Source organism: Podarcis tiliguerta (genome assembly GCF_965153285.1).
Source record: "Podarcis tiliguerta genome assembly, chromosome: 13".
Classification (NCBI taxonomy): domain Eukaryota; kingdom Metazoa; phylum Chordata; class Lepidosauria; order Squamata; family Lacertidae; genus Podarcis; species Podarcis tiliguerta.
Genome location: NC_139546.1, coordinates 38,334,790 through 38,356,638, shown reverse-complemented (window position 1 = coordinate 38,356,638; position 21,849 = coordinate 38,334,790). Strand labels below are relative to the sequence as shown.

The 21,849-nt window shown below is 44.9% G+C and overlaps 1 protein-coding gene across 1 annotated transcript; it reads right to left on the bottom strand.

Moving 5' to 3' along the window:
- Positions 1-11,410: 11,410 nt before the first annotated feature.
- LOC310662801 (NACHT, LRR and PYD domains-containing protein 1a allele 5-like) lies at positions 11,411-21,765 on the bottom strand. Its single transcript, XM_083409942.1, has 6 exons — positions 21,522-21,765; positions 19,207-19,332; positions 18,814-18,955; positions 18,649-18,699; positions 17,612-17,681; positions 11,411-14,704 (listed from the first exon to the last, which is right to left on the bottom strand). Exons 1-6 carry the CDS (start codon positions 21,732-21,734, stop codon positions 14,419-14,421), a joined length of 888 nt encoding a protein of 295 aa, XP_083266068.1. The 5' UTR covers positions 21,735-21,765; the 3' UTR covers positions 11,411-14,418.
- Between the last annotated feature and the right edge of the window lie 84 nt (positions 21,766-21,849).

The following is a 21,849-nucleotide window of genomic DNA, read 5'->3' as shown; positions in this document are numbered from 1 at the left end:
ATGCCTGGAAGCGAAAGGAAAGTCCAACGCTGTAAAGAACAATATTGCATAGGAACCTGGAATGTAAGAACCATGAACCTGGGTAAGTTGGATGTGGTCAAAAATGAGATGGCAAGAATAAATATTGACATCCTGGGCATCAGTGAACTAAAATGGATGGGAATGGGCGAATTCAGTTCAGACGACCATCATATCTACTACTGTGGGCAAGAAACCCACAAAAGAAATGGAGTGGCCCTCATAGTCAACAAAAGAGTGGCGAAAGCTGTATTGGGATGCAATCTGAAAAATGATAGAATGATCTCGATACGAATCCAAGGCAGACCTTTTAACATAACAGTAATCCAAGTTTATGCACCAACTACTGGTGCTGAAGAAACTGAAATTGACCTATTCTATGAAGACTTACAACACCTTATAGAATTGACACCAAAGAAGCATGTTCTTCTCATTATAGGGGATTGGAATGCTAAAGTAGGGAATCAAGAGATAAAAGGAACAACTGGCAAATTTGGCCTTGGAATTCAAAACGAAGCAGGGCAAAGGCTAATAGAGTTCTGTCAAGAGAACAAGCTGGTCATCACAAACACTCTTTTCCAACAACACAAGAGACGACTCTACACATGGACATCACCAGATGGGCAGCATCAAAATCAGATTGATTATATTCTCTGCAGCCAAAGATGGAGAAGCTCTATACAGTCAGCAAAAACAAGACCTGGAGCTGACTGTGGCTCAGATCATCAGCTTCTTATAGCAAAATTCAAGCTTAAACTGAGGAAAGTAGGAAATACCACTGGGCCAGTAAGATACAATCTAAATCAAATCCCTTATGAATACACAGTGGATGTGAGGAACAGGTTTAAGGATTTAGATTTGCTGGACAGAGTGCCTGAAGAACTATGGATGGAGGCTCGCAACATTATACAGGAGGCAGCAACGAAAACCATCCCAATGAAAAGGAAATGCAAGAAAGCAAAGTGGCTGTCCAATGAGGCCTTACAAATAGCGGGGGAGAGAAGGCAAGCAAAATGCGAGGGAGATAGAGAAAGATACAGGAAATTGAATGCAGAATTCAAAAAAATAGCAAGGAGAGACAAGAAGGCCTTCTTAAACGAGCAATGCAAAGAAATAGAGGGAAACAACAGAATGGGAAGAACCAGAGATCTGTTCAAGAAAATTTGAGATATGGGCTTCCGGGTTGAGCGCCATCGATCATGGCGGCCCCCTGCTGAGCATCGGAGGGGGAAGCTCCGAAAAAAACAGGGTTCTACCGCCACGGCGACGCGGGGGACCCTTGGAAACGTGGACGGAGGAGGTCTACGTCCGTGGGACTCGGCGGGCACCAACAGCGCTCTCCCAAAACGTCTCCGGGGCTCAGTAAAAGCTCCGGAGCGTGGCGGGGGTTGAAGCGGTGCTGAGAGTCAATCGCTTCTTTTTCGGAGTGACGTCGCGCAGCTGTGATCGGAGCAGCGCTCAACTTTTTCCTGTGCAATTGGGACTAAAAAGAAGGATCCGTGAGTAGGAAAAATACAAATATCTTAAAGGATCTGATGAAATTAAGCAAGAATTGAGAAGTAATTGGATTTAAATTGGACTTAAATTAACAACGTAATATGATACCGAAGCGGAAAGGTTTAAACAGGGAGTCAGCCTTCCGCCTGTAAATATTGGAAAGCAAAGACGTGAGGACTAAAAACCCTACAAAAATAAAGTTTGAAAGGGTTGAAATCTGAAGTCTTTGGAGAGAAATCCCCCCCCCTCGGGAAGCAGGGAAAGAGGGGGGGAGTTTAAAAAAAAAACTTTTTTATTGCCTGCATTGAAAGAAGTTTACTATAAAGTTCACTGCCTGGACTCCTGGTCCTGATCTGTCAAACCTGAAAGTTAAGCCATATGGACTGTGGAAGTGCTTAAAAGGATTTGAGTTGTGAATATTGAGAGGGAATATTACTGATACAAGTTTGCTGTGAAAGGAGAGGGGGAGACATATTATCCCTTCAGCTGCAACATCTGCTAGGTCCCCCTGGTGGCTACTGGAATTGTTACAGAGCTACAAAATAACTGAGAAAAATTTCCACTGTTTACTTTGGAATAGATAACAAGTTACAGCTGCAGAGTAACCTTGAAACAGTCGGCTTATGGCAGAGGAAAGAGGGAAAGTACAGCAATTTCAAGACAAAACAACAAGATCTGGCAAATCTTTTCACACGGGAAGGAGGGGATCCTTCCCAGAACCTACAGGAAGTGCCTCTGTCACACCTAAAGTTAAAGTAATGTCGGGGACAGAAGACCTTATTACGGCAGGATTTGCAAGGGTACAGGGATCCTTAGACAAACTGACAGAAGAACTGGCAGACACTAAAAGACAAGTTACGGAATTAAAAAGCCAGGTCGCAGAGACAAATAAAGGAGTAACAGAGGCCTTCCAAAAAATAGAACAAAATTCTGCAAATATAAAGCAAAATACAGCTGCAATTAAGGAATTATTGGAAGCATCGGCCGAGACAAGAAAAATTGCTGAGGAGGCAAAGGAAGTTGCAGTTGCCACTGAGGAGAAATTACCACCGATGAATAAGCAACTAGAGGAATATAGAGCAAAATTTTCTATGCTGGACTTAAAAGAGAGACAAACGAATCTGAGAATTAGAAATATACCAGAAATTGAGGAAGGAAGCCTGCGGGACTTTCTTACACAAGAATTTGAGAAATTTTGGAATTTGGAACCCGAGAAAGAGGAATTTAAGATATTGAGTGCCTTTCGATTGGGAAGAACAAGTAAAAGGATCAAAATTAGAGACTGTTTGATTACGTTTCGAACCAAAGAAGAAAGAGATAAGGTTCTTGGATTACACTTTCAAAAACCCTTGGTAATCAATCAATCCAAAGTTGAGATCTTTAAAGATATTCCAAAATTTCTTTTGGACCTTAGGTCAAACTACAAGGACCTGGTTACCCAACTAAGAAAAAACAATATCGTCTTCAGGTGGGAATTCCCGGAAGGAATTTCTTTCAGTATCAAGGGAAGAAAGATAAAGATAAAATCAGTGGAGGATAAAAATATATTCCTAGAAACCTACGAGGAGGACCTACAGAAGGGAACTTTAAAAGTAACAGACCCATCGGAATCATCAGAGGAAGGGAGTGAAGGCGTGACAGGAGCAAAACCAAAGAGGACTCGGAAGAAAAAGACACCACCGGATTCGACAGATAAGGATAAGACGTTGGGAGCAACTGGAGGAACATAATAGAATAAATTCACCATGTCTCTGCAAATTTTAAGTTGGAACTGCAATGGTCTTAACTCAATTCGACGGAGGAAATCGATCTTTCATATTTTAAAAAAGGAACAATTGGACTTAATTTGCTTACAAGAAACACATGTGACAAGGCTCCATAGGAAAATCTTAATTAATAAAAGACTGGGCCAAGAATTTATCTCATCTGACAAAGTTAAAAAAAGAGGGGTTGTAATATATGCTAAAGAGAGCCTTTCACCAAAGTTTATGTTTAAAGATGAACAAGGGAGATATTTGGCAATTGAAATCCAATATCATGGACAAAAATATCTGATAGTAGGTGTGTATGCACCTAATGATGGAAAATCCGAGTTTTTCAAGAAGTTGCATGAGACATTGATGGATTATTTGGAGTACAATGTGATGTTGATGGGTGATATGAATGGAGTAGTTTCGACAAATATGGATAAGGCACAACGACAGGTAGTCACCAAAGATGGGAGACTACCAAAAACCTTTTTTGAATTGACTGATAACCTGGATTTGGTGGACATTTGGAGAACTAAAAACCCCTTAGGAAAAGAGGGTACTTTCTTCTCTGAAGCCAAAATGACCTGGACAAGAATCGACCAGATATGGATTACGAGAGGACTGGCACCGAAGACAAAAAAAGCGGTAATCTGCCCAAAGACTTGTTCCGACCATAATGCTGTTAAGATGGTAATGAACTTAATACCAACTGGCTCCTTTAGATGGAGGATGAATGACGCTCTGTTCAGAGACGAGGAAATAACTAAGAAGGCCCAGAAAACCCTGAAGGACTATTTTGAGATAAATTTAAACACTACAGTGGAGAAAAGAACTGTATGGGACGCAAGTAAAGCTGTTATGAGGGGGTTCCTGATTCAACAGAACACGTTTAAGAAGAGACTACAAAAGGAAAAAAGAGAAAAGATCTTAGAGAAAATCAATGAGGGAGAAAAGAGACTAAGAGTAAAACCAAAATCACAGGAAATTTTAAGAGAAATTAAGTTATATCAAGTTGAATATATGCAAATGATTAATCAAGAAATTGAATGGAAAATAAGGCAAATGAGACAACGGACCTTTGAATCAGCAAACAAATGTGGAAAGTTATTGGCATGGCAAATAAAGAAGAGACAAAAACAGAACACGATAACAAATCTGGAAGTGGAAGGAAGAAATATACAGAACCCAGTGGAAATAAGGACTGCCTTTCAAAAATACTTTAAACAGCTTTACTTTCAGCAACCCCAGAATGAAGCAGATATAGAGGAATTTTTGAAAGAGAACGGGCTATCGAAAATATCTCAAGAAAGCAGATTGAAACTGAGCGACAGGATAACAGATCAAGAAATTCAGAGTGCCATCCAGAATATGCAACTAGGCAAGTCTCCAGGACCGGACGGACTGACTGCCAAATACTACAAAGTATTGAAGGACTGGTTAATTCAGCCGTTGAAAGATGTTTGTAATGAAATACTGCAGGGGAAAAAAGCACCAGAAACGTGGAAAGAAGCTTTTGTCACGCTTATACCGAAGACAGAGACTGAGAAACATCAACTTAAAAACTACCGCCCAATATCGCTATTGAATGTGGATTATAAAATCTTTGCAGATATTTTGGCTAGAAGACTCAAGAAAATATTAATAGAGGAGATTCACAAAGACCAAGCAGGTTTTCTCCCAGGAAGACATCTATCTGACAATGTGAGGAATATAATAGATATATTGGAATTTTTGGAGGAAAAAATAAATACAAAAGCAGTTTTGATATTTGTGGATGCGGAGAAGGCCTTCGACAATATTTCTTGGAGTTTTTTGAAGAAGAATCTCCAAGGCATGGGGGTAGGCCAAGAATTTGAAAATGGTATAAGTGCAATCTATTCTGAACAAAAAGCTAAACTAATTGTAAATAATGTAATAACTGAGGAGTTCAGAATAGAGAAAGGTACACGACAAGGTTGCCCAATTTCCCCTTTACTTTTTATATCAGTCCTGGAGGTGTTGCTGAATATGATCAGAAAGGACCAATTGGTTAGAGGGATACAGGTCGGATCTAAACAATATAAACTAAGAGCATTTGCAGATGATTTAGTTTTGACATTGCAAGAGCCAGAATCCAGTGTAAAAAGAGTCTTAGAATTGATTCAAGAGTTTGGTCGATTGGCAGGGTTTAAATTAAACAAAGTCAAAACCAAGGTTTTGACAAAGAACCTAACAGAAATTGAGAAAGAAAGGTTTCAGAATGAGACAGGATTGACAGTAGTGAAAAAAGTGAAATACTTGGGAATTACCATGTCTGCTAAAAATGGGAACTTATATAAAGACAACTATGATAAATGTTGGTCGGAGATAAAGAAAGATCTAGAAACATGGTCTAATTTGAAACTCTCATTAATGGGTCGCATTGCTGTGATAAAGATGAATGTATTGCCAAGAATGTTGTTTCTATTTCAGACGTTGCAGATTATAGACAAAACTGACTGTTTCAGGAAGTGGCAAAAGGATATATCTAAATTTGTCTGGCAGGGCAAAAAGCCAAGGATAAAATTTAAAATATTAACTGATGTCAAGGAAAGAGGGGGCTTTGCCCTGCCAGATCTGAAACTTTACTATGAAGCAGCAGCTTTTTGCTGGCTAAAAGAATGGCTACTTCTTGAAAACACCGACATGTTGGACTTAGAAGGATTTAATAATGTTTTTGGTTGGCATGCATATTTATGGTATGACAAGGTCAAAGTGCATAAAATGTTTAAAATCCACATTGTCAGAAATGCATTGTTTAAAGTTTGGATGAGATATAAAGATTTGCTTGAAAATAAGACTCCAAGGTGGTTGTCTCCAATGGAAGCAAAAGCACTAAAAAAACTCAATATGGAGGCCAATTGGCCAAAATATTGGGAGATTTTAGAGCAAGATGGTGATAGAATGAAATTACAGAGTTATGACAAATTAAAAAGTAAAGTTCGAGATTGGCTCCATTATCATCAAATAATGGAGGCTTTCAAAATGGATAGAAAAATTGGTTTCCAGGTGGAAAAATCAAAATTGGAAACAGAACTGTTAGAACCCAAAACTAAGACTCTGTCAAGAATGTATAACTTGCTGTTGAAATGGAATACGCAAGATGAGGAAGTGAAATCAGTGATGGTTAAGTGGGCCCAAGATTTGGGTCATAACATAATGTTTGCTGACTGGGAAAGGTTATGGACCACTGGTATGAAATTTACAGCATCTAATGCCCTAAGAGAGAATATTATGAAAATGATATACAGGTGGTACATGACACCAGTCAAGCTTGCAAAAATCTATCACTTACCTGACAATAAATGTTGGAAATGTCAAGAGGTTGAAGGTACATTCTTTCACCTTTGGTGGACATGCCCAAGGATAAAGACATTCTGGGAGATGATTTATAATGAGCTGAAAAAAGTCTTTAAATACACATTCTTGAAGAAACCAGAGGCCTTTCTCCTGGGTATGGCTAACCAACAGGTGCACAAGAAGGATAGGACATTTTTCATGTATGCTACAGCAGCAGCAAGGATACTCATCGCACAGTATTGGAAGACTCAACAGCTACCCACACTGGAAGAATGGCAGATGAAAGTTATTGACTATATGGAATTGGCAGAAATGACCGGCAGAATCAGAGACCAGGGGGAAGAGACGGTGAAGGAAGACTGGAGGAAATTTAAGGACTATTTACAGAAACATTATAAGATAACGAACGTTTGATGACATCGGATTGAGGGTGAATGGGTATTTGGGAAAAAGTGATCAGAGAAAGATTTAATATTTTGTCAGACTTAAGGAAATGCAACTATCTACTAGTCTTTAAGAGTATTAGAAAATCAAAATATGATAGAGGAAAAGAATTTGCAGACAGAATATTTGTTTTGGAATACAGAGAAGGAAGGTCTGGGGAAGTCGGAGAAATAAGTTAATGTAAAGAATATAAGGAGACAAAAATTGTTTTTTAATATATTTATTTTCTTTAATATATTTTGCTGTTATGTGTTTGTGTGTTGTAGTATCTATTTTCTCTTGTTTTTTCTTTCTCTTTTTCTTTTTGTTGTTGTTCTGAGATTGTTTGTTTATTGTTGCTTTAAGTTTCTGTTGTAAAACTCAATAAAATATTATTTAAAAAAAAAAAAGAAAAAGAAAATTTGAGATATGAAAGGAACATTTCGTTCAAAGATTACCATAATAAAGGACAAAAGTGGTAAGGACCTAACAGAAGCAGAAGACATCAAGAAGAGGTGGCAAGAATACATAGAGGAATTATACCAGAAAGATATGGATGTCTCGTACACCCCAGGTAGTGTGGTTGCTGACCTTGAGCCAGACATCATGGAGAGTGAAGTCAAATGGGCCTTAGAAAGCATTGCAAATAACAAGGCCAGTGGAAGTGATGGTATTCCAGCTGAACTATTTAAAATTTTAAAAGATGATGCTGTTAAGGTGCTACACTCAATATGCCAGCAAGTTTGGAAAACTCAGCAGTGGCCAGAGGATTGGAGAAGGTCAGTCTACATCCCAATCCCAAAGAAGGGCAGTGCTAAAGAATGCTCCAACTACCACACAATTGCACTCATTTCACACGCTAGCAAGGTTATGCTTAAAATTCTACAAGGAAGGCTCAAGCAGTATGTGGACCGAGAACTCCCAGAAGTGCAAGCTGGATTTAGAAGAGGCAGAGGAACCAGAGACCAAATTGCAAACATGCGCTGGATTATGGAGAAAGCTAGAGAGTTCCAGAAAGACATCTACTTTTGCTTCATTGACTATGCAAAAGCCTTTGACTGTGTCGACCACAGCAAACTATGGCAAGTTCTTAAAGAAATGGGAGTGCCTGATCACCTCATCTGTCTCCTGAGAAATCTCTATGTGGGACAAGAAGCTACAGTTAGAACTGGATATGGAACAACTGATTGGTTCAAAATTGGGAAAGGAGTACGACAAGGCTGTATTTTGTCTCCCTGCTTATTTAACTTATATGCAGAATTCATCATGCGAAAGGCTGGGCTGGATGAATCCCTAGCCGGAATTAAGATTGCTGGAAGAAATATCAACAACCTCAGATATGCAGATGACACAACCTTGATGGCAGAAAGTGAGGAGGAATTAAAGAACCTTTTATTGAGGGTGAAAGAGGAGAGCGCAAAATATGGTCTGAAGCTCAACATCAAAAAAACGAAGATCATGGCCACTGGTCCCATCACCTCCTGGCAAATAGAAGGGGAAGAAATAGAGGCAGTGAGAGATTTTACTTTCTTGGGCTCCATGATCACTGCAGATGGTGACAGCAGCCACGAAATTAAGAGACGCCTGCTTCTTGGGAGGAAAGCAATGGCAAACCTAGACAGCATTTTAAAAAGTAGAGACATCACCTTGCCAACAAAGGTCCGCATAGTAAAAGCTATGGTTTTCCCAGTAGTGATGTATGGAAGTGAGAGCTGGACCATAAAGAAGGCTGATCGCCGAAGAATTGACGCTTTTGAATTATGGTGTTGGAGGAGACTCTTGAGAGTCCCATGGACTGCAAGAAGATCAAACGCTTCCATTCTTAAGGAAATCAGCCCTGAGTGCTCACTGGAAGGACAGATCCTAAAGCTGAGACTCCAATACTTTGGCCACCTCATGAGAAGAAAAGACTCCCTGGAAAAGACCCTGATGTTGGGAAAGATGGAGGGCACAAGGAGAAGGGGACGACAGAGGACGAGATGGTTGGACAGTGTTCTCGAATCTACAAACATGAGTCTGACCAAACTGCGGCTGGCAGTGGAAGACAGGAGTGCCTGGCATGCCCTGGTCCATGGGGTCACGAAGAGTCGGACACGACTGAACGACTAAACAACAACACAGATTCTTATGTGTCAAACAAAAGCACCATGCATTGCCCTAAAAGTCCAGGGAACACGAGGTGCTTCTAAACGTCCTTCTCATTGGACATGCATCAATATTATTTGCACCTGCCAAAGTTTTGGGGCTGTCCTACATACTTCCTTTCCCACCGGTCCTAGAACTTCCCGATGAAATCCTATAGCTGTTCATGCCACAAATGTCCTAGGGGAGATTGGGGGGTGGTCCCCTCTTTTGCTGTGTCACTCCAGAAATCAACAATATGGTAGCCACAGGGAACAACTAATAAAAGGCAGAATTAAATCCGACCCGATGCACTATTATTCTGTCTAGAAACGGAACACCATTGCGGAAGGCCCCATTAACTATTTCCCCAGAAGGGCGGTTACTCCCATAGCTCATGAGACAAGCACACCCCAGGGACTAGGAACTTGAGCATCCAGCCATCTTTAATTTTTTTAAAAAATACGTTTAAATAATTAACAACAGAGAGGCTTGTTTCATGTACTACCAATTGCAAAAAAAGGTGGGAGGGGAGAGATAATACACACACACACACACCAACCACACCTCGCAATGTGGCACCATCTGATATTTGAGGATTATTTCCACCAGCCCAGACTTGCTCTTCCGAAAGGGGGGGGGGTATCAATGCCAACTCCTTAAAGGAGCAGATATTTTCCAAGCTCTAAGCGGAGATGGGAAAGCTGAAAGCAGGCAACAGGCAGCCCTGCCAGGCACCCACCGCTTAAATGCACTATGCAAGGGGGGTAGGGAAGAGAGCCCCAGGAAAATCCAAAGCCTGGCGGCAGAGGAAGAAAGCCTCTTAAAGAGGCAGGCAGCTCATTAGAACGCTGAGGAAAATACGCAGTGCCCAGAAAACACACACCAATCCCATCAGCCGCGACTGGGAGGCAAGTGGCAAAGAACAGACACTCTAACAACGCAAAACAGGGACTGGGAGGCCGGCAGCAAAGCAGGAAACACACAGAACTCAAAGCAGTAACGCAGGGGGAAACTCACCACACACACACACACACACACACACAATTTCAGGAGGGGAAGCGCACACGCACTAAACAAAATAAAGGGGAGATCTCAAGTAAGTTTGGTCTTGCCCGCCAGAGCCGCTGCAGCCGGGCAGCGAGGGCTGGCGAAAGGGCGCCAGGGATGGAGACACGATGTTTTGCAAGAGCAGCGGTTCCCTCACGGAACTGGCAGGGCGAAGTTGATCCCGCAGCAAAATAAGCAGGAGCTGGAGCAAACGCCAGATCGCCGCCGCTGCCAGATCCCCAGCCAGAGCTACTGCAGAGAGCCGAGCAGAGCCCAGCCCGCCAGCACGGCCGCGGGGGGGGGGGGGGGAGCGAATGTCGCCCCCTTCAGAGTGACACCCAGAGCGGCCCGCCCCACCTTCCTACACCACTGAACACATTGCAAGCAACAGGGTTCTGTCCTTTATGGAGTTCAGTAAACTTTTCTCTCTCTGGTCCCAGAGAGAGATCCAAAGCTTGTTCATCACTGCAGAGTTTCTCCGCTGCTATTAGCCATCTCTGATTTCTCAAGTTTCCTTTTCAGCTGTGAAAACTGCAGTGTGGGATTCCAGCAATGAGGTAGCTTAACTCACTGAAATGGAGAACCACTCTTCTTCTTTCACCTAGAGTGGAAGAAATGGCTTAAGGTAAACAGCTCCTTACAGCATTGCAAATACAATGCATTCAAACACAGGATTTTGTCTATATAACTTTCTCTTGTGCAGGTGGCAAAATTCAGCTCCTTGCATGGATGACGCCTGCCTTACAAGCCTGGAGACGCCTCACGGGAGGTGGGAAAGAGGAGAATGCCCAGGTGTTATTAGTGGATCAATGAATTCTTCTTGTGGGGAACCTTTGGCCCTCCAGATGTGGCTGAATTACAACTCCTATAATCCCTGCCCCTCCCTCAGCCCCTTTTGAGTTTTATTGTTTTCTTTTGTTTTATTGGCCATATTTCCCATGTTTATCCAAAGAGTTGGGAATCCCTGAAGGTGCTCCTCCTCTCACACATTTGATTTTACAGACATTCTTTGAAGCAGACATAGACTTAAGACAGAGACTGGCCCAAGGAAACCCAGGGAACTTCTCTCATTCCAGACCATTTCTCCAATTTCTTTCAAATGGGCAAATTCCCAAAACTGTCTCAAAAATTCCCATAACAGTCTCAAAAATTGTGCAAGGCTTCTTGTACCAGTTTCCTTTCAATGAAAGAATACTGGAAGCTTTTGCAGGCCTAATGAAAAGGACATAATATTATTGGTAAAATATCTTTATTACAAAGTACTTTTATTTACAATGTACAAACTGGAAAGGAGAAATGTTAAGAAGCCCTAAGGCAAAACAACTTGAAGTCTCCACCACCCAGGAAGTTCAGAGGAGGACGGGCTGTCTCTCTCTGGATTCATCTCCTGGGATTAAAACCTGCTCCTCCTCCCAGGATATGCATCTCCCAGCAGGAGAAAAAGTTCCAGCAAGAAAGGAACATGCACTGAACTGCAGCCTCAGGAGGGACTTTGCTCACCAGAGGCACTGTGCTTAGTGAATGAGACAGCTCTGCTTTGTGTGGCTCACTGGTATTTTCCTGGAGGTCTGGGAATTGAAGTTATGTTGGAAAAAGCTAGGGATTTTGTGGGAGAACAGCTCACTGGACTATAATTCACAGGATTATCTGAAGGATGTCGGGGCACTATAAAACTGGCAAATATTTGTAGCTGTGGCCTGAGTGAGGTGCTGCAGAGGATGCTGGGAGAGCTAAGACAAAACATACAGATCTTTTTGGAGACTGAAGGATCAGAGACAGTGGGAAGGGGCTCCCCATTGTTTCCCAAGGAGGAGGATGAAAGGGGGCAGCACAACCCTTGGGGTCACAGTGGGTCGCATGATGAAGAGGTGGATCTAGTGTGTGGCAGCTGTGAAAAAGTCCAATTCCATGCTAGGGATCATTAGGAAAGGAGATGAACTTAAAACTCTGAATATCATAATAAAGGTAAAGGTATAGGGACCCCTGACCATTAGGTCCAGTCGTGACTGACTCTGGGGTTGTGGCGCTCATCTCGCTTTACTGGCCGAGGGAGCCGGCATACAGCTTCCAGGTCATGTGGCCAGCATGACTAAGCCGCTTCTGGCGAACCAGAGCAGCACACGGAAACACCGTTTACCTTCCTGCTGGAGCGGTACCTATGTATCTACTTGCACTTTGAGGTGCTTTCGAACTGCTAGGTTGGCAGGAGCAGGGACTGAGCAACGGGAGCTCACCCCATCGCGGGGATTCGAACCGCCGACCTTCTGATTGGCAAGCCCTAGGCTCTGTGGTTTAAACCACAGCAATAATACCGTTATGCAAATCCATGGTGCAACCGCATTTGGAATACTGTGTACAGTTCTGGTTTGCACACCTCAAAAAGGACATTGTAGAGTTGGAAAACGTTCAGAAAAGGGCAAGCAAAATGATTGAGGGGATGCAGCAACTCCCATATGAGAGAGGCTGCAGGGCTTGAGACTGTTTAGAGAAAAGGTCAGAGAGGGCATGATAGAAGTTTATAACATTATTCAGGGTGTGAGCAAAGTGGACAGAGAAATGTTTTTATCCCTTTCTTGGAACGCTAGAACCAGTGAGCATCCAATGAGGCTGGATGTTGGAAGACGCAGACAGATAGAAGTCCTTCACACAGCGCAGAGTTAGACCATGGAACTCACTTCCACAGGAGACAGTGCTAGTCACCAACTTGGGTGGTTTCAAAAAAGTTACTGGACAACTTCATGGAAGACACGGCTCCTTGCCATGATGGCTGCGCTCTCCCTCCTCAGTCAGAGGCAGAAATGCTTCTGAATACCAGTTGCTGGAAGCCACAGAAAGGGAGCGAGTTCTTCCACTTGCAGGTTTCCCACAGCCATCTGGCTGGCAGAGGTGAGAACAGGATGCTGGTCTGATCCAGCAAGCTCTTACTATCTTATAAGGCACAGGTTTTGGCATGAACTACTACCTGGAGGAAGGAAAAAAGGGATCATTGAGTACATGTGTGAAGCTATTAAATACTGTCAGGAAATGAAGAGGAAAGTAGCCCCCACATCCTGTCAGGAACTCTAGAAAAAGCGTAGGGAACCTTTGCCCCCCCCCCAATGTTGCTGAACTACAACTCCCATCATCCTGGGCTCCATTGGCCAAGCTGGCTGGGGCTGATGGGAGTTGAAGTTCAACAACTTCTGGAGGTTCAACAATTACCTCTAGAGAATGATCTTCAACTTTGGGCCCCCAGATGTTGTTGGTCTACAAGTTCCATCACCCCCAGCCAGCTTAACCTGACCTTGCAGAGGGTGGGAGTTGAAGTACAGCAACATCAGGGGAACAGAACTCTCCAGGTTGTGGCCTATGCAGATAATCCAAATCTATGAAGTCATCTCTATAATTGTGAAAAGCTTCACTAATGCACCTGCTTCCAGTGAGAACAAGCTGTCCTACAATCTCTCCCATCTAGATTTGATCTCGTTCTGGCTGGGACTGGTGGGACCAGCAGACCATCACCTGTAAGGAACCCATATTCTAGCAAGGCAGCCCCTACACTGTGGAACTCCCTGCCCATTGACATTAGGCAGCTGCCTTCTTTGTATTATGTTAAGTGCCTGCTTTTAAAAAAAATAACTTCTTTTTTAAGGCAAGCCTACCCAGATAATGTAAAGCTGACATGTATCTTCATATGTGAATTCATTTTAAAAAATACATTTTAACTGCTTTTATTAGTGACATTTTGAATTTTTTCCACTCAAGTCACTTTAAACATCTGACTTTAAAAAATGATGTTATGTTTAATACAAATTGCTTACTGTAGGTATTTTATTACAACTAAGCGTTATACAAATTCTGATAAATAAGAAAGATAAACCAACAGTGAAGGGCACCAGATTAGTTGTCCCTGATGTAATTTTTCCCTCCTCTTGTCCCCACAGTCCCATGAAGAGATGATCAGAATCAATCCCCCTCACCCCACAGCGGGTGAGGCATCAGGCAGTGCAGGATTAAACCCTGCAGAGGCCCCGTGGCAGTCAAAATCTCCAGGGGGAGGGGCTCGCAAATTATCCCCTAATAATCTTTTGTAATTTTCTTTCAAAATCAAATCAATATTATTCTGATCCATTGTCATAGGCCCCTAAACAGTGTGGGGCCCAAAGGCTGGTGCCTATTCGGTAATCCAGCACTGACATCAAGGGCGACTAGCAATCCATTTGCCTCCTAGCAAGTTCCATGACGTGGCCCTCCTTCTTTCTTACCTCTTCCCGGTGAGGCTGAGGAGCCTCTGTGCCTCATCCCTGCAGTTGATAGCTCTGAGGACATCAGCCGTCACCTGCACAGCATAATCTTCCATGTAGAAACTCAGGAGGAGTTGGCTCAGGTCCATGACATCTGCCTTCTTCAGCCGCCCCAGGGCAATGTTGTCATGGCCCTCACTGACAGGGATCTCGTGGAGCTTGAACTTGAACCTGTTGAGATCATCCTCCCTCAGGTTCTCCAGGGAGGACACCAGGTGGTCTCTGGTGGTCTTCTTCACCACTCTGCATTGTCACCCCCAGAGGCAGGAAAAAGAAGGCACAAAACAAGAGATCAGCAAAGGGACCCGGGAACGAGCCACACCATCTGCAAGTGTTGCTGGGGGGGCCGCTAGGGGTGCATTGGAAGATGGCCAACAATACCATCTCTCCGGCTCACACGAGGTACCGTATTTTTCGCTCTATAGGACGCACTTTTTCCCCTTCAAAAATGAAGGGGAAATGTGTGTGCGTCCTATGGAGTGAAGACGCTATAGTCCCGCGACCCTCTCCCGGCTGGAGAGGTGACGCACGGCTATGGCAGGAGTCCCTATAGCCGCGCGTCACCTCTCCAGCAGGGAGAGCGCGCGCGGGGCTAAAGCAGCCCCCCGCGACCCTCTCCTGGCTGGAGAGGTGACGCGCGCCTATAGCATGAGCCTCTATAGGCGCGCGTCACCTCTCCAGCCGGGAGAGCGCGCGCGGGGCTAAAGCAGCCCCCCGCGACCCTCTCCTGGCTGGAGAGGTGACGCGCGCCTATAGCATGAGCCTCTATAGGCGCGCGTCACCTCTCCAGCCGGGAGAGCGCGCGCGGGGCTAAAGCAGCCCCCCGCGACCCTCTCCTGGCTGGAGAGGTGACGCGCGCCTATAGCATGAGCCTCTATAGGCGCGCGTCACCTCTCCAGCCGGGAGAGCGCGCGCGGGGCTAAAGCAGCCCCCCGCGACCCTCTCCTGGCTGGAGAGGTGACGCGCGCCTATAGCATGAGCCTCTATAGGCGCGCGTCACCTCTCCAGCCGGGAGAGCGCGCGCGGGGCTAAAGCAGCCCCCCGCGACCCTCTCCTGGCTGGAGAGGTGACGCGCGCCTATAGCATGAGCCTCTATAGGCGCGCGTCACCTCTCCAGCCGGGAGAGCGCGTGCGGGGCTAAAGCGGGCTTTTGCGGGAGGTGGGGGAATTCCCCCACCTCCCAGGAAAGCCAAGAGAAGCCGTGCAGCCCTTTTAAAGTGCTCACGGCTTCTGCCGGTTTTGCGGGAGGTGGGGGAATTCCCCCACTTCCCAGGAAAGCCAGGAGAAGCCACGATCTCTTTAAGGGGGTTGCGTGGCTTCTGCGGGCTTTTGAGAGAGGTGAGGGAATCCCCCCACCTCCCAGTAAAGCCCTGCGCAGCGTCTCCGGCAAGGAGAGGCTGCACGGGGCTAAAGGGGAAGCCATCCTGTTCTCTGCCTTGGCTTCCTCCATAGCTGCGCACAACCCCTCCGGCAAGGAGAGGCTGCACGGGGCTATGGATTCTTTAGCCCCACGCAGCCTCTCCCGGGAGGGAGAATCTGCACGGGGCTAAATGGGAAGGCAAAACAGCCTTGGCTTCCTCCATAGCTGCGCGCAACCCCTCCGGCAAGAAGAGGCTGCACGGGGCTATGGATTCTTTAGCCCTGCGCAGCGTCTCCTGGCAAGGAGAGGTTGCGCTGGGCTAAAGAGGAAGCCAAAACACCGAGCGGGATCCATCCTGCTCTCTGCCTTGGCTTCCTCCATAGCCGCGCGCAACCCCTCCAGCAGGGAGAGGTTGTGCGCAGCCTGTACGCTGCTCTTTGGTGCTGGGGGGGGAAATATTTTTTTTCTTGATTTCCCCCCTAAAAACTGGGTGCGCCCTATGGTCCGGTGCGCCCTATGATGCGAAAAATACGGTAATTAAGAGGCTAATATGGGAGCAATTAGCCTCCTGAGTTTTTCCAGGTGGAATGGAAAAACACTGCCTTGTCTGTGGTTGCCTATAAATTACCCCCCAGGTTCGAAAGAAGGAGGGTGTGTGGGCACTAGACGGATAGCACTCGTGTGGGTTTTTCACTCTCCCAGACGCTACTTCTGATCGCGACCTAGTTGCAGGAGCTCAAAATAAATAATCGGAGAGGAGCAAATGCACATGTTTCAAGTGAAGAAAGGGAGTATTGATTGCTAATTTGAAAACGACCTCTGTGAAGCTGAGCGACGGGTTGGACTGAACAGGAAAATATATCAAAGAGGACTACATCAAAGATGTCGGTATGTCAGAACGGTGCGGAAAGGGGGGGGACTTTTCTTTTTTCTCTCTATGTGATTACCTAACAACCGCTGCAATAATCGACAACAAGTGAGATGGATTAATGAACTGTGTGGAAATGAATCATTAACTAAAGGCTTTGCTTTGGGGAAGATCTGGAAAGGAAATGGAAGGCTTTTGTGATGACGCAGTTCTAAAAGAGATTCGCCATGACAAGACAGGCTCTGTTGCAGGATTGACGGTCAAGAGGGGGAGGAAGCCATGGCTTTGTTATCATATTTGACTCTGTGTCTGATCTGGCAAAACCCCCTGTAAAGATTGATGTCGGAACAACAGGTCTGTGAGAGCTAATGAGCAGACGTTGAGACAGCATTTTATGGAAGTGCCGAAATGGCGTCTGCCGTCTGAATATGACTTTTGGATTAATGTGAAAATCCACACAGGACTATAACAACGTTTGTTTCAACTCACTTGTGGAGACTCTCAAAGGTTATAAAGAAAGGGGAAAATATACGATAACAACAAGAAAATTGGAAGATGACTTGTAAAGGAAAACAACAAAGAGATGAATGGCAGAACTGTGAACATCAAAGCAGCAGAAATAAGAGATGATTGGACCCTTTCTGAGCTCGAAGCATGGGTACCCCCAACAAAAATTTTAAAAATTCGGTTTTGTAATTTGTAATTCGGAATTAATGTGATTTGATTGGTCTGTTAATAAAAATTATTTAAAAAACTATCTGCAAGTGTTGCCAACTTCCGTGACTGGGATTGGCACAAAGGAAGCAGGAAGAGATGCGGGTTGCAATGGTCCTTACATTTATCAGAAATAAAGGCCAAGCTGCTTCACTGGGCCTCATAGCAAAACTAGCCTTTTGTGATGAAAGGGAACGTTAAGCCCTACCTGCTTTCCACACCATGTCCTGAGTCAGTGCTGCTGGATGCTGCATCGGTTGATGTGCAGCAAGAAGCACCTGGAAAAGAGAGAAAGCAAAAGTGTGTGGATACATATGAAACAAGGAAGGACTATGGGAAAATGATGATCATGGGACATGAACCAGCAGAGGACCTTGACTCCCTCCAGCGAGTGCTGCTAGCAGAGGGACTCAGGTGCCCAGCAGTTTCACCAGCGATACACCACTGAGTGAAACTGACATCACAGTCTGCCCCTCATACTGGGTCCTGGGTGATATATATCAATATATTGCCCAAGCCCAGCAGGGAGGAAAGCCCAATTGCACTATCATGAGCATTTGCACTGGATTCCGTTAGCACACAGGGTGTGCTGAATCCAGGCCATAGTGGCTTCTACAAAACTGGGCTGGTATGAAAGACCTTCATCTGGCACCAAAGGAGACTATAAAGCAGGGGGAATTGTATTGGAAGGAGACTCCATAACATTACAAACGTGACTTTTCCTTCTTGTACCATGTATGCAGCACTGTATCACTGAAAACCAAGAAGCCCAGGTGGTAAAACATACCAGGGGAAATTCAACATCACCCTCTATGGCCATTTCTACTTGCCAGACTGAGCGTTCTCCCCACCACAGCCAAGAACACACATTACTCCCTTTCCCACTGTCCTGGAGGTTCTCCTGACCCTTCAAAGTGCATCTGGGGGAAGTGGGGGGGGGCGCAGGGAGGAGAGCCCAATTGCACTAGTGTGAGCACTGGGACAAGATTCCATCAACACATTAGGTTATTTGAATCCATGCCAAAGTTGTTTTTTACATAACTGAGCTGGATTGAAAGACCTTCATCTGGCACCAAAAGAGAATATAAAGCCAGGTGGAGCTATATCAGAAGGCAATTCCATAACAAGAGTGACTTTTCTGTGTTGTACCATGTATACAGCAGTACTCTATCACCAGCCACTCTGTGCTCCCACTGGGAGGAAGGTGAGATTTAAAGTAAGAGGAAATAATTAGAACTTGCTGACCTTGTGCTGCTTGTAGAAGAGGAGAAGTCATCTCAGAGGACTTTAAGTCTTCTGAAACAGAACAGGAAAGAGGCAGTTAGAGAGGGAATGTGACTGGAGTGTCCTTTATCACCCTGCCTCCCAAATTATGGTCCAACCTTCTGATCTTCCTCCATTCCAACTCACTTTGTGTCACAAGGGCCTCCCAGATGAGTTCATTCTTGCACTTCTCCATCACACTAAAGTTGAAGGTATCTTGCATTTGCTCAGCAGACAGTTCCACGTACTGCTGCATCTTGTCAGCATCCAGATACTGAAACTCCACTTCCTGTGGGGAAGCATGAAACCTCCTTATGTGCAAACAAGGCTTAACCCAGTCAACCAGTCCAAGGGAGTCAAATTAAAGGGTGACGAGGGATCCTAGAATCATAGAATCATAGAGTTGGAAGAGACCACAAGGGCCATCGAGTCCAACCCCCTGCCAAGCAGGAAACACCATCCTGGTGGAGTTCTCCCGTTCTCATACTTTAAAGCCTTGGCTCTGACCTAGCAAAGCCGTTCATCATCTTTGTGCCTCACCTTGGGACAGACTCTGACATCATTTGTCTCCACAAAGAAGCGACAGCCAATTGTCAAAGGTTTCAGGGTCCAAGGGGGCTTCTCTATTCTCTGTGAAGGACACTGTACTTCATGCTCATGAACCGCCTGGGAAAGGCAAAGGTCACTTTTGAGATATGCAAGAAAGGTAACCAACTTCTGGAAGACTGGATCCCTACCCTTTCTTGGCATTGTTGCAGCATGTAAGGCAGGGATGTGGAACCTGCAACCTTCCAGATGTCATGAGTCAGGAATGATGGGTTTTGGAGTCCCGCAGCATTTGAAAGGACACAGGATCTCCATCAGTGATATAAAGAAAACTAAACCACTTTGGTAAAAGGTAAAGGTACCCCTGCCCGTACGGGCCAGTCTTGCCAGACTCTAGGGTTGTGCGACCATCTCACTTAAGAGGCCAGGGGCCAGCGCTGTCCGAAGACACTTCCGGGTCACGTGGCCAGCGTGACATCACTGCTCTGGCGAGCCAGAGCTGCACACGGAAACGCCGTTTACCTTCCCGCTAGTAAGCGGTCCCTATTTATCTACTTGCACCCGAGAGTGCTTTCGAACTGCTAGGTTGACAGGCGCTGGGACCGAACAGCGGGAGCGCACCCCGCTGCGGGGATTCGGACCGCCGACCTTTCGATCGGCAAGCCCTAGGCGCTGAGGCTTTAACCCACAGCGCCACCCACGTCCAACCACTTTGGTAGTAGAGACCAAAATATGGACATGTCATTTTCCCACCCCATGGGGAACTCCCGTCTGGACTCTTGGAATGGCCAGGTTGACCCATGAAGCAACAGAGGGGTGCCAGCTATCCTGGGACACCCTGCCACCTTCCCTGATGAGACAACACAGGAAACCATAGAAGGCATTACACCTTGATGAAAACATAAAATTCTTAGGAGCAGTTGAAATTGAGAAGGCATTTTGTCTTTTATGTTTGCAATATTTGCAAACCAGAACCAATGGATTTCCTCCAGAGATTTTGGAGAAACCTCATAGTAACTACTAAGCCAATTCCTAAAGAAACAAGGAAAATTTGGTCATCACGAAATACATTTATTTTGAAGGAAGCTCCACTGATTTCAGAGAAGGATTAGGGGTCTTAGAACTGGAGCATAAATATATTTTGCTTGCATGATTTCATTGACAATGCTGTTATCCAGGGAACCAGGCAGGGCACTGGTCCTCTGGAAAGGAGTGAAAAATGCTTATTTCAGTATTGGAAATGCCATTTTAAACATCACTACTGGTGGGAAGAAAAGTACTGTATTTTTTGCTCCATAAGATGTACATGACCATAAGACGCACCTAGTTTTTAGAGGAAGAAAACAAGAAAAAAAAATATTCTGAATGAAACAGTGTATGTATGATTTTTGTGGTTCATGCTGTGGCTACAGACATGTGATTTGACGGTGAGTTTGGGGTAGCCCAATGCAAAAATCCTGAGAATCCATGTGGATCTGTGCTTTGTAACGATGTTTTTGTGCCACGGCGGCCCCATGCAACAGTGGGTGCGTGATGTTTTTGGTGCAGGCTGTACCCATGGACATACTATGTGATCTGATAGTGAATTTGGGGTGACCCAATGTAAAAATCCTGAGGATGCATGGGCTTTTACATCACCCCTCCCAGGCAGCCTCCTTTATCACTAGTGTCCCTTATCTCCCTCCCTTACCAATCAGCTGCTTCCTTTCAACATTCCCTTCCCTCGTTTGCATTAGTGTCTTTTCCTTAGCTGCAGCAGTTTTTTGCTCCTCCTTTTCTTCTAATTTCTCTCCTTATTGCTTTAGTCTTCCTGTCTCCTCTCCTTGCAAGTTTGTTCTTTACCTCCCCCCTCCCAGGCAGCCTCCTTTATTGCTAGCATCCCTTATCTTGCTCCCGATAGCTTGCTGATCAGCGACTTTGTTTCAACACCCACTTCCCTCTTGCCAAAAAAAAAAAAAAGCATGATCTGCTTTTTGCCCCTGGGCAATTCAGCTCCAGGGACGACGCATTTGCTCCATAAGATGCACAGACATTGCCCCTTACTTTTTAGGAAGAAAAAAGTGTGCCTTATGGAGCGAAAAATACGGTAATTCATTGAGTGACAACTGACAATCTTCTCTCTAGAGGCATGTTAATGTTGGAGAGCAGTTTGGTAAATTAGTTCAAGTCCACCAACGGGAGATACAGTTCATGAACCATGTCACACTCTGATGCATAATTTTGTATAGCTACACTGTCAGGCGTCCTATGGTCAAGCAAAAGATCCAGGACGTCTGGAATACCAACCAGAGTTGGAGAATCCCAATTACCTTTCTTAGAGAAGAGTCATTGGGTAGGAGGTACAGATGGAATGTTGGTGGCTGGAACTGAACCATTTGATAGAGCAGTGCCACAGTGTGGACCAGTATCTTCTGCTTAAACCATGACCATGATGTTTTCAAAATGGCTCCACGTGGAGAGAAGTTTGGGTTTTCCAAAATAGCACGATACGGTCCCAATCTGTCTGGCTTCTCTAGACTCATCCCCCCTTCCACAAAATGTGCAATGTAGACTTGGGAAACATCTTTACAAAGAAAGAAAGAAAGAAAGAAAGAAAGAAAGAAAGAAAGAAAGAAAGAAAGAAAGAAGGGTAGTCCA